A 13,538-nucleotide genomic window follows, 5' to 3' on the forward strand; every position below is an offset into this window, starting at 1 on the left:
TGCTACTATAAATAAATGAACTTGCATAACTTTCAGAGCATTCAGTAAATGTGGCATTGAGTAAGTCACAAAAGGGAAAAGCATATTCTGTGAAACGTGTTCCTCTGATGAGATGGAGCTAGTCTCGCACATTTATTTCCAACATTTTGGCTAGGCATGTACCTGTCTCACATACTTAATAAACACAAGATTATTTTCCAGAATATCACTGAGTAATTTTTGCCATCAAACACTAAAAAAGAAAAAATCAACAATTCACTATCAAAAGACTTTAATTATTTGGAACACTAACATCAAAAATGTTTACTTGAAAATATTTCTTTCCACTTTAGTCCATCTTCGAACCTGTTACACTATATTCCACTGACTAGTATTACAAATTACACTGACATGTGTTTCCTCATACTTGTAGGATAGAACTACAGTAAATTTTTTCACAAGGTGTTTGCAAAAAACATATATAAGAAATTATTCTTTCCCTCTTCTTCTATGATGAAGCAGAAGCTTAAAGTAACAAGAACAGTCATTATAGAGCTAAATATATTTGACATATTTAACCTCACAAATAAATAAATATATACAAGGGAGGTTACAGCATGTCAACTACAAAGTAGAAGCTTTACATTGTAGAACTGAGAGCATTCAAGCGCATCTCACTGACACAGACAGTTTAAGATTACTACATGGTAGTAAAAAAAGAGAAAATCTTAATTCAGCAAAAATATAGGTAGCTGTACATTAAACTGATAGTTAGAATACATCTCAGCTTCAGTTAGGATACTCTGTTTTTTATTTATGTTTTACTAATCTATTATGTTTCATTGATTCCTCATTTTTTCAGGAATGTTTGGCTTTCCTTCACTTCTGAACACCTTAATCAGGTAGAAATCTCACAGTAAGCTGCTATGAGAACACTATTATCTACAGTAGTTAAGCAAGTGGGATGATAAAATATAAATTCAGTAAATGCTTGTACATAATCTCTCCCTAAATTATTTCCCCTATTAAAGATATCTGACAACACTCATCCCTGTTAATAATTACATTTTAAGTGAATGGGATTGACTTTCGTTCATACCACCATGTATTTGCAGTTGTGAGACTGAGGTTTCATTAAGGTCCATGTAGCGACAGCAGTGTTTCTGGACAGAATACCATCAGGACATCCTCATCCCACCAGGTGTTTGCAGCCAGGGAAAATACGCCATTTGTGCGGTCACAGCATTAAACGATCTCTGCACACAAAAGCGCATGCAAAGAGCAAAGAAGGCACAAATCCACATCCCTAATCACTGAACATCCCCCTGCTTGGCAACTGAAAAATCTCAGTATAACTTTCTGGTCACCTTCTGAATACAATTAATTAAATATTTGGCTAAAAGTATTTTGGTTAGGAAAAAAAAAAGCCCTTTTTAAAATGTAAATTTCCATTAGGAGATACTCTCCTCTGAAAACAGTATTTGAAAATACCTTTGATGTTTTGGCCCATGCCTTCAGCAATGTGCAGTTACAATTTTTGTAAAACCTGTCATGGGGTGAGACATGCTTTGTAAGGAGAGATGCACTTTTGGCAGTCGTGGCCACATGCTTATGTGTCACACATTTATAGAGATTAAAACAAGGAAGCATTTTATGCTCGTCTGTTCTCTGCACACACACACAACTCAGTGTCGTTATGCACACAGTATAGCAATGTGAAATTCCCTAATTTTGCCTGAACACTGTTTAAAACTCTGTGCCTCCAACAACCTCAAACAAGTCAACCAACAGGGGGGCAGGAGAAGGATACTGATACTGATAACATTATGTGCCCAGAAAGATGTTATTTATTTATTACTGATAAAAATATTCCAGATTATTCTAATGTTGCAATGCCATCTGATGGAGCTGTCTATACATACAGTATATCTGAAGTACACAGACTGACAAATGAACCCATGGGTTTAGAAAGTATTCATCTTGTATTTAAATACTTAAACTTAAGTTTTAGCACCGTTCATTGTTCTTAGATTGTCTGTGGTACACATTGTGGTTTCCTCTGCCATATGTGCATTTACTGTGTGCATTATTATAAAAATATGTGTGGAGAGAGATCTAGGTATACATTTATATATTTATATATAGTTGAATGTCTTCTATTTTGTTTAGTGAACAAGAACATTAAACACAGAATTGCGGCGGGAGATGCCGCATTTCATACATACCAATCAATAGATGTTGAAACGTGACTTTGTGTTAACTTGGGATTTACCTGTGTACTTGTTCTGCACAGATGCAAATGATATGTACGACTGTCTGTTTTCATACATATCAACGGGCTTAAAATTTGCAAGAGTCACTAGCAACCTGCACGCCCTTCTCAGCCAGCACATCTATGTAATAAGTGTGTTTCTATATACATGGATACAAAATAGCCTGAATTTACAGCACATACTGTTTTGGTAAGCAAGATTTGGATTATTAGGTCTATTTAGTCAAAAAAGGTTTAAAATAACCCTTTAACACTGGTGTTAGGGATTTATTCATGTACAAATAAGGAACAGACAGCACTAGACAGTCAAGGAACAAGAATCTAACAAGTGTAGGGAAAATCCTCATTTTTCAAAGGAAAAAGACCATCAGTAAACTGTTCAATAAGAGCTTGCCTGTACTGCGTGATATGTCTGCTATTTTCTCCAGGAGTCGAGACTTGCTTCTGTATGGACTATGTAATTTAGAGTTAGGCTTGTGGCTCTTCAGTCTTAAAATTATTTACACAGGATTACAATTACCTGTCCAGGCATCATGTTGGCTGGCACACATTTAAAAACAGCTCAATACCATGGTGGAAAACTGTCTTTTTCCACAACAGTAAAAAGGTAGACAAACCAGTCCTCGAGTGGAAGCTGTTAACAGGAGAACATTTATAAACTGGGAAAGAATAACTAAATAGGTCACATTCTACGACATCCAGTATTTTCAATTCCAAGCAGACTTTTTGTCTTCCTTTGGTTTAAAAAATTCAGAAGCCCACTTAGAACTTTGTGCTGTGACTAAATGTGTCAGACATGATGATATTTTTATAGAAGTTGTCAGAGTGAGGATTGCAGTATCCCTTGACCTTGTCAATAACCTGGTGGACAGGGATGATTGATGTCTGTTCTCCATCCTCTTGGGCAAATTTTGAAGATGGCTTGTCAAGAAAAACATTCTCTAGGAAGAGGAAAAAGCAACAACAGAAGTTAGGGCTTCTTAAGCAAACTCATAGTTTAAGAGGTGTGTCACTTCCACATAGATATACCTTCAATTGCTGCTGAATGAAATTACTGCCCTAAATGCCAGCAAACAACTTTTTGGCTTGGCATTGCTTCTTCTAAATTCTTTTGAAATGCCTGGTTTTGTGGGCAGGCCTCTCAGGTCTCTCTTGAAATTATCCCCCTATTATTTTGCCTAAAGTAGCTGACTCCTATGACCATTTAATTTATTCATTTATTGTTGATGCTTTGAATCTTACAAACTAAAAACATTTTGATAGCACTGGAATAGGGGAGACCTCCATAGCATCTGATAAATAACATCTCCACATAATAAAGTAGTGGAAAATGACAATAAATGGATTTAATTATTTCAACAGTGGGGGTTTTAAGCTATGCACAGAAATAATGTACTCTGTGCAGAATGTAGCAGGAAGTGACTCACATCTTAAAGCAGATAACCAGGGCTGAAACTGGCCTAAACTTTGTGCTTGCCTAGCATCGCTTTGTTTTTTCCATAATGTGGAGAGTACAGACTGAACAACTTTGGGGAGGAACAGATGCAGACAACTGGCATTCAGATTTCATGTGCTATAAGCCAATGGTGGAGCTGAAGAGAAAAAGGAGCAAGGCAATTCCCAGTCGGGCTGGGAAAGTCTGTTTCAGCAGCTAACTCTATTGCTGTTCAGAAAACGGTCAGTAGGTAGAGCTCACGTAGTGAGCAATAAGAAGGAGAGAGCCTGTATCTCATTTTCTCAAGTGCATTGTCCTAATGAGCTTTCTTATCTCTTCCACTGTAGTGAATAAAGCTGAAATTAATTCTCTTAACCCAGGCAAGGTTTGGACCATCGCAAGCCGACAGTAAGATGGAGCATCCTGTGAAGCAATATTTTCTACAAGTGACATTTCTGATGGCTGTTTGCAAGACCTTGGTGAAATCACCTTCAAAAATTCCTTGGTAAAGGATCATTTCAGAATTTAGCATATTACTGAAAGTATGATTTCATAAAAAATGTTTTTCTTATAGAAATAAATTAACTAAAAATAAACAGAAGAGTAACCCACCCCTGCAGAAGTCATGATATCAAGCCATAAAAGTGTTGCAAAGGAGAAATGGATTGCAGAGTGAGAAATCAAAACAGTTTCACTTATGAAAAAAGAAACAGGCATGTTCAGGCATATCAGGATGATTTTTTCAAAGCACGCAAGAATGTCCATGAATTGCAGCAAATAACTCCATGTCCAATAGCAAACTGCTGAGTACTGTGTGCCTTTCAAATGTATACATTTGCTAATATCTTATTACAAAGTTGAAAAGTGAATTCTCAGTCTTTAGGGAAAGTTTTTGAAATTCCTTGCAAATATGTACACTTTTTTTCACAAGGCATCATTACATTGTTAAATATCAGCTATTTCCTCATGATATTTGCATGCAGGAACTATGTAAGGCCTTTGAAAGCAGTGGGGCCCTCTTTTTTTTTTATCTCAGTGGGTTTCACACCTAAGTACAGGTTCAAATCCTGAATCACTGAAGTCCACCCAGTAGGGTCCAGCCAATATTTGTGTCCCAGTTGGTGCATTCTGCAGTCAACCAGCAGTTCACAGCATGGCTTTCAGGCATATATAGTTTGTCATTCAGAGTTATTTTGGGTGTGACTGGATATGAAAAAACAATGGCTAGAAGACTAATTCCATAATGGCCATAGACCAAACAGAAATACAGTATCTTAAAATTCCTGTGATAACTTTTAAAAATACTAAATAATTTTCTAGGACTCAATTAGATCATTTTTGCTTTTTAATGTGTGCTTTCTGTATGGGTGTTTCAACTTAATCTCCTTTCCCCAGACTACTGTACACAGGCATTAATGTTGGGACATGGCCTGTTTTCTAAAATGTTATCTTTCAAATGCTGTATGCCCCACGCAGTGTGCAGACACCCAGAGTTTGAAGCACATTTATCCCTTGATTCAGCATCAATGGCACAAGATGTAATAGTGAGAAACAAGCAGCGTTTGATTAGCAAAGTCCTTTGTGTCAATGAGGACATCATGCAAGTGGCATCCCTCCACCCTGTTCAAACCATGCATTCAACAAAAGCAATTCTCACTTTACCTGGAATGCTGCACCACTGATGAGGAAAGGGCCTTAGAAGACATTATCTATACCACAAACACATGAATGCTTGTGTCAATTCCAGGGAGCACATTATAACCATATTAACAAGAGTTGCCAAGACATATAGCTATTACATTATTTGACTGCAATTTAGCTAAGACATCAAACCAAGAAGTTTAGCTGTATTAAAAATCAGAATCTTAATGTTATTTTCTATTATTTTAACATGTGAGAAGATATGTCAGGTATTTAAAACCCTAACGTTAGCAAAAATTCCTTTGGAGTATCACAATAAAATGTGCATTTTCAGAGGTCAAAGCAAAATGTATTAAAATTTTAAAAATATAGAGAAAACTGTGGTATTCCCTTAATGTCCAATAAACCATCACATTACAAACTATGATTACACTGTCAACTGCAATCCCAATCCCTTCTCGGAAATAATTTATGCACGGGATTAAGCTCACCACTTCTGAAGAAAGTACATGAGTATGTTCCTAACTGCAAGCTTCTTTCAACTTATTCTTCTTATCTGGACTGTTTTATTGTTTTGCCTCAAGAACGCATTGCAAAAACTCCAGCACTAAGTCTCTTTAATTGTCAGACTGATATAAAGCTCTGAGTCCAACAAAATATATAAGCTTATTTTTTATCATTAATCCCAATAGCAAGGGTCTAAAGGTTGATCTGCAATGAGTACAAATGGGAATTCTCTGTCTACAGTACAGAGAATGCTCTGCAGCAGAAAGGGCATGATGCTCTCCTCCTCTACTACTAAATTAATAGTAGCACTGTGATCGGTGGATATTATAGATGCTGTTCGTGGAAGACTGCTGACAGAAGTGTCCCTTCATAGGAGAGACAGCTGAAGACAGCTTGCTCAGGGCAGCTGGCTGCATGGCACATCAAACCTGAGGTGGCAGCAGAGACAGGCAGCCTGGTGAGACCGGCGCCAGCTGTGTGCGTGCTCCCAGTGCGGCTGTGAATGGCAGTCCTGAGAGCAACCTCAGGTACACCAGCGAATTTCTAAGATACCGCTCATTTTTACTGTATTCAAAGCAAATGTACTTCATGTATTTTTTCGATAACCAGAAGAGGTTTAGACTTAAAATACCTGATGCACAACCCCTCATGCTAATGGATGCACTGAACACTGGTTGGTGAAAAAATAACTACGTAATTCTTTAAAAAAGGGGATTTCTAGACAAAAATTGTGTGCCTAACTGTATCAGGTAATGATCATCAATAAAAATATGAAGGGATTTCCTGGAAACTATGCCATATATCAAGGAAGGAGACTGTAGCATCATAGATGAGTCCTTGGGACTTCTGAAAATAATTTCTTCTTAAGAAATAACAGAACTCTCCTTCTGGTAAAATCATCTATTTCATATCTAAAACATTGCTTCTGAAAATAATTTATTCTTAAGAAATAACGGAACTTTCCTTCTGGTAACATCATCTATTTCATATCTAAAACATTGCTTCTAACAAATATTTTAAAGCAAAAAAAATATCTTTGGGTTAAATGTGTTTGCAGACTTTATCTCCTCTATAGTTTCAAAGAGGATTCTGTAATAACGTTAGATGACTTTATACAGTACAAAAACATGAGTTCACAAAAACCCAGTAAAAAAAAATCTGAACTATTTAAGTGATTTTCTGAAGTATTATCTCACATGTAAGTAAACAGACTTGCAAATCATTCCATCTCCTCTCTTTTGTGCTCCTTTAAAGTGTTCTTAAATTGAGCATATTTTATGGCATGAGCGGAATATAGATGATGTCTTTTATTACATACACCACTGACATCTAAATAAATAAGCAGTAGATATGGCACGCTATTTGTAGAAGGGAAAGACAATGCATACTCTGGAAACACAGTATCCATTTCCACGTTGCCTCCATTTCTCACTTTACCCATAAAACTGTTACAGTTAACTGGAAGCAATTTGACCAAGTGAATGAGCTGTGGGCTTGGATTCAGAAGATTTGATTCCTATTTCCAGCTGTGCTGCTAGCTTTCACGTTACCTTGGGTGATGGACGTCATCTCTCTGTGCTTTGGCTACCCTGTGTTTACAATGGAATAATAAGACTTATCTTTTAGCCAAAAAGGTGAAAGTGCTATAGAAAAATCAAGATTTGCTTTTGGAATGCCTACTTTTTTAGTATGGGAACATACTGAGATCAGAACTATATACTGGATGTATTGTATATTAGGTTAAGACTCCTATTAAACAGTAACATATATTTTAAAAATACTGAAACTATATGAATTGGTGAAATTTTCTCACATTAACCTTTGGGTAGAAATCCCTACTGTACCTTTGACATGAAACTACATATTTACGGATGCACTGTGTTACAGTGCAAGAACTCACCTGTATGGCTGTTTCGTTTGCAGTATGTATTCGTTGTAGATTTTGATTTGGATGTTAAATAGGTTGAATTGGAGCCGATGGAACTAGAGGATAAGGATTTCCCAAGATTATCAGAACTCTTCTTTATAATATTGGTTGCTGTTTTGCTCCAATCTAAAAATGATTGAAAAGTTTTACATAAATAATTACCATAGGTACTAAATGCCTAATTTATTCAGTTATGAACATTTCAAGTATCAGATGCATTTCTTAATCTTGCTTATAACAAAGAGCCTATCCTTTTCCTGTCCGGTCGTCTCTTTGTTTCTTAAGAAACACAGGAATTATTCCAACTTTATTTACTTTGCTGTTTACTAGAGTAGTTAAAATTGGTGGCTCTAACACTCTAACAATCATGTGGCTGGAGGTCAGAACTGTAAGATCTGGCTTTTGAGGATGCAGGAGAGCAGTGGAGATCTGTACCAGTATAAGGATGCCAAAGTTTCATCACCTCAAGAGAGAAATCCAAAGGGATGGGTAGGAAAGAGATGTATAGGAGCATTTACAGAGGTCTTATCATTTGAGGGCTTGATCTGCTGAGGTAGATAATACATACTAGTGCATTTGCACTTGTTAAAGGGTTTAGCATATTGGTGCACTATGAATACAACAATGTATATTGTTGAATATTGTTTAACATTAACAATTAATAATAATGGTTATTCAGTAGTTCACATTTGAAGAGTTTTGTCTGAACCATTAACACAATAGGCTCTTACACCGGAACAATTTCCAAAATTAAATTAAATAACAGTAAACTTATTGAGGAAAACTGACACTGAAAAACTCATCACAACTGTCCCAATACCAGTGGAATAAATGTATCTAACCACTTCCGTATCATATACTTGCAGGTACAGGTAGTTTCACACTTTAGTCTTGTTGTTGTAATTCACTCTACTGCAATGAAGTCACAAAATGGAAGAGAAGTCCAAACCAAAGACACATAGGCCACTTTACCCTTGATTTAAATCAAGACAAGGATTTAATCCTAGATCACTGCTATAGGGTATAGGTTACTATTTCTCCAATCTAGCTATGGCAGTGCTGCAAGGCTTTGGCTTGTTTGTTTCTTTGCTTTATCATAGCATGCCCTAAAGTACACTTCAGTCAGATAGGTATGCAAGTTCACAATTGGCTTATATTTCACTGTTCTGCCTGCAAACTGCATCAGGTCCACGAAGAATAAAACCAGCCGGTGGTCAGCCAGTGGTGATGGACTGGTTAATGCTAGGCGTAATGACAGCACATTAACTATCCCACCGAAGTACTCAAATCCTTCAGGTTTTTATTTCTATCATACCCACAAGCTGCCCAACAGCAGCATAAATATCTGGAAATAATTTGATCCATCTGTGTTTTCCAGTTCAGGAGTTACAGCACAAACCACATGGAAACTGAACATATGAAACAATCTGGATGGCTGATCTGAATGAATATGCTTTTCCTAATTTGTATTCACTCTTTGAAATCACAAATCAGGTTTTCTAACTACAAAGTGAAAGCATAAATATTTTACAGTGTACAATGAGAATGCATTCTCTAAACAAAACAGAGCGTGACAAAGCAAAAGTCTTGATATCAGAGCAGTTACTTAAAACCTTGAAACATACCTTGGATGCCAAGAGAGAAAGGACATAAGATTATTTGGAGCACTGTTATTATCCAGGATAGACTGGCTTACCTTACTAGGCAATGAGCTTATGCCACCTTACATCAACTGTAGATTTCAACCCTCATCACTGAGCAAGAACCATATGAGCAAATATTATATAGTCCAAAATGATTACATCATAAAGCAAATCCAGACTGCCTAAACACAGGAGTATAATGCCATCTGAGATAGCCAAAGGTGCAGGAGGCTATAAACAGTGTTCCAAGTGTTGCACTTCAAAGTGTCCAAACCAACTGCTCTCCTTTCTCTCTGAGAGTCACAGATAAAGATGAACTTCAATTCTGGAACCTAAGCAGGCTTCTGCTAAAGGAATTTCCTATGCTTTTGCATCTCTAATGGTCCCTCTGAATTATATGTTGAAGGACAGAACAGTTTGAAAAGGCAAAGATAAAGGCAAAATACCTCAGAGTACTTCTATCTGCTTTTAAGAATTGCCCCTACATCAACCTAAGAGTCCATCCACACAGTTCAGTCAACATACTGTAATGTAGAAGAAAAGGAATAAGATTGGCTTTTGAATGACAGAGTTTCAATCTCTGGATCTTTATCTAATTTATTTGTCAGGGTCCCAAGGGCCTTCCAAAGCCATGCTCATAGCACTACAAAATTTACCAGCTGCCTTCAGTGGAAAACTGAAGGAGAAAACTTGAGAATTTTTATGAAGTGACATCTGAAAAGTCCCTTGGCAATTGTTAGTACTGAAGTGAAGTGACAGGCTATGATTAATCTATTTTTCCACATCTCTGGTTCACATTGTATTATATTAAAAATAACATAGCAAGTGGTTCACCTGGACTTTTATGGACTACTGCATCATCTAAGGAGGGGAGCTGTGAATTGCTTTTACCTGAATTGTCTGCCAGTCGGAATCTGCCACAACAGAGATGTCTCCTCCACTGTTTCTGCACATTTTCTTTCATAGCGCAATGGAATACAAATATAAATAAACCTGTGACAAAAGCAAATAAACAGCAAATGAAGCATGTACTTACAAAGAGACAGATTAACTAAAATCTGCTATGAAGTACAAGCAAAGAAAAATCATCTTCATGTTTTCTTATTGTCATCTATGCCTCATTTAAGAGGTATGGAAATTAATTAAAGCTTTCCCATCCTCTAGCTGCTATATAAGTGTCTGAGATATCACAAGAGAGACAACAGAATCCCTTTTATTGACACTGTTGATTTAGATCCAGTTCAGTGTGGATCTTTTAATTATTCTTTTTGGCTTAGAGGAAAATAATTAAAAGGTTTTGTCTTTGAACCAAATGAATATTTTGCACCCAACAGGACTGCAAGAGCCAGATTACAAAGTAAATACAGACACTATTATATTAGCAAGAAGATATTTTATCTTCTCCTGTTCCATATCTACAGAACTGTGGGCTGTACTCTTTAAAAAACAGAAGTCTTGTAATTGGCACTAAAGAGTGACCTGAAAAAGCACACTTGGATTTATGTGCATCACATGCATGTACTTGAAATGATTATGAAAATGGTAGAATATGTTTACAAGTACTAATTAGATGCCCAACTACTTACTTCTGAAGAAAACTACCTGGTTTGTGCATGCAATTGCAATAAATGTGTTTAAGAATGTTTTGGTAGAGTTCATTTTTCTCATGCAATCGTATAATCTTTATTTTCAAGACAGAAGATAAACATCTACCATGTGGTAAATAAGGTCTTAACTGCATGTATGGTATGATTTCATCATTCTACAGAGATACTTTAGAGCTAAATATAGAAGTTGGAAATCTCATATGCTCCTGGCTCTTCCCAGGCAGGCACTGGCTGTGGAATCTTCCGTCGTTCTCCAGCTTGGCCTGTTCTTGTTTTACTCTTATTCTCTGGGAGAAAGCCAACCTGAGGCTGAACACCTGATGGCAAAATGTTACTGCCAAATCCCTATGATTATATCTCATACACGAATAAATGCTACATAATGTGGGCAAACGTGGTTAAGTGCCATCCTTTAAAACTGTTCATTTATGATCATCATGAATAGTTCGGTATACTAGTGCCTACTATGTTTCAGCTGGTAGAACAACACAACGGCAGGGTATAGCTTGGAAAAAAATGCTCTGGAGCATAAATTTATCCTCTCCCCTCCAAAGTGCTGAGGTCTAATTTTGCCTGAATGTGTGTCATTGAACTGGACTTTTATTTGCTTATAGTCATGAGGCCAGGCTGAGACCACTGAGATCAGTTAATTTCAGATAAAGGTTGTGTCATGAAACACATTTTTTACAAAGGTTTTTGAGAGTTGATGGGTTAAAAAAAAAAGGAAAAGCACAGTTTAAGAAAGGCAGACATACTTTAACGCATCCCATATGCAAGCTTTGTTGCTTTATGGTTACTGTGTTTGCACTTAGTAAAATATTTCTCTGTGTGATTTGTTTTAAGCACAGAGTAATTCCAATGCAATCACTAGCAGCTCTTACAGGCTTAGAAATATGCAGTTGTTTGTGGCCCAAAGTACTTCTTAGGACTTCTGCACAACTACAAACTTACTGAATTGATGCTTAATGAAATTGTGGTGAATGTTTGGAACGTTCTGAATGATTAAAAAGAAAATGCATATGTCTATAGTAACACAAAATGAATGCACTGCATTAAGTACTTTGTCTTTGCCCTGTCTGGGCTTGGTCTCCAAAATTTTTTCTCTGTATTTCATTATTCATTAAGTTTACAATGTGCTTTAGTAATACAGCTTTGGTTTTGTTTCCCAGAGCCAAATCAGACCCTAGGCTTGGCTTTAGCTTGGCTCTGACTTGAAAGTATTTGGCTTGCCCAGGCATATATATAAAATGAGCAGCCAAAAAAGAGATGTTCCCAGATTTTTACTCTGAATGTCAAAGAGAGAAAAATGATTTCTTATGTAGATGAAATAGCAAAGTACAGTAACATCAGTAGTTGCTGCAATCTACTTTTTCCCTGCCAGCGCACAGAAAACTGTCGATGGAGGCTGATGGTATAGCTTAAAATACTCACGTAGTTTTCAAAAACTTGAGAGAAAAAATAAACATGTTACTGAGGCCTTGATAATTAAGCTCACGCTAATACTGATGAAAGACTTGCCACACTGAACTGCTTTTTGCTGCTAGGAAATGCTTCCTGATACAAATCTTAATTTTTTCTTTGCTCCCTTACTGTTTTTTTTACCATCCCCTTACTGCTACATGTGCATTGCACCAGTTATATGTGATTTCAAACATTCTCTTCATTGTTTCTTTAGCTTTGTCTAGCTTTTTCTGACACAGCAGTAAGCATTTTCAGATATGGGACTGTTTTCTTCCTGTGCTTGATATGACATGCCTGAGCATATACTGTGTAATCATTGCTACCACAATCTGTGAAAAGCTCATCACTCTTCTTTTTACATTTACTCCTCAGGTTTTTCAGTTTCATCTCCTGACTTAACTGCCTTCCAAACATTTATTTTTCATTGAACAGTGCTATTACTCCACAGAGACTTAATCAGCGGTGGTCAACCTTGTGTGCACTCTGCACCTACAAGTTTAATTGATTGCACTGGAAATTCTGGTTACAGAGAACTTGTTCAATTTGATGCTTGGCATGCTTTTCAGAGTTTTAATTTTTTTTCATGTTCTTCCCATACTTCTAATCTCTCTAGACCCTTCTGAATTTGAACATTATGCTGCTAGGGGAGTATCAGAATCTGTCCCTTGGAAAAAAAGTCTTTAGTAAGAACACCACATCCAAACAATTTCTGCCATTTTGCCTAGCATTTTAGGTTGAAACTGAACCAAACCAAAACCCACAACATTATTCTCTTTCCACGAAAGCTCAATAAATCTTCTAGTGCAGTAAATACATCTCAATTGTAACATACAAAATCCACACAGGGTAACATTAAGTACTTTTTCCATAAAGGGAAGATATTTTGCTGACCCTGGGAAAATTTATTTTTTATCTCAATATTTGTGTGGCATAACACACCCTCCTCCAATGACATTCTTGGGTTTGTTTTGTTTTTTGTTTTTTTGGTTTTTTTTTTAGGAAAATTTATTTTTTGTATCAATATGTGTGTGGTATAAGACATGCCCTTCCAATGACCTTCTTGGGT

General features: G+C 36.6%; 1 protein-coding gene across 2 annotated transcripts in view; it reads right to left on the reverse strand.

Annotated features, from left to right (window-relative positions):
* Window positions 1–254: 254 nt before the first annotated feature.
* ADGRG6 (adhesion G protein-coupled receptor G6) overlaps window positions 255–13,538 on the reverse strand; it is a 113,721-nt gene continuing 100,437 nt past the window's right edge. For both annotated transcript variants that reach the window (XM_074818914.1, XM_074818913.1), the window contains 3 exons: window positions 10,296–10,397; window positions 7,735–7,887; window positions 255–3,192 (listed from right to left, as the gene is read on the reverse strand). In XM_074818914.1, coding sequence (XP_074675015.1) covers window positions 3,014–3,192; window positions 7,735–7,887; window positions 10,296–10,397 — 434 coding nt within the window. In that variant the 3' untranslated portion in view covers window positions 255–3,013. The remainder of the gene's footprint in view (window positions 3,193–7,734; window positions 7,888–10,295; window positions 10,398–13,538) is intronic.

This window comes from Strix aluco, chromosome 3, assembly GCF_031877795.1.
Source record: "Strix aluco isolate bStrAlu1 chromosome 3, bStrAlu1.hap1, whole genome shotgun sequence".
Classification (NCBI taxonomy): domain Eukaryota; kingdom Metazoa; phylum Chordata; class Aves; order Strigiformes; family Strigidae; genus Strix; species Strix aluco.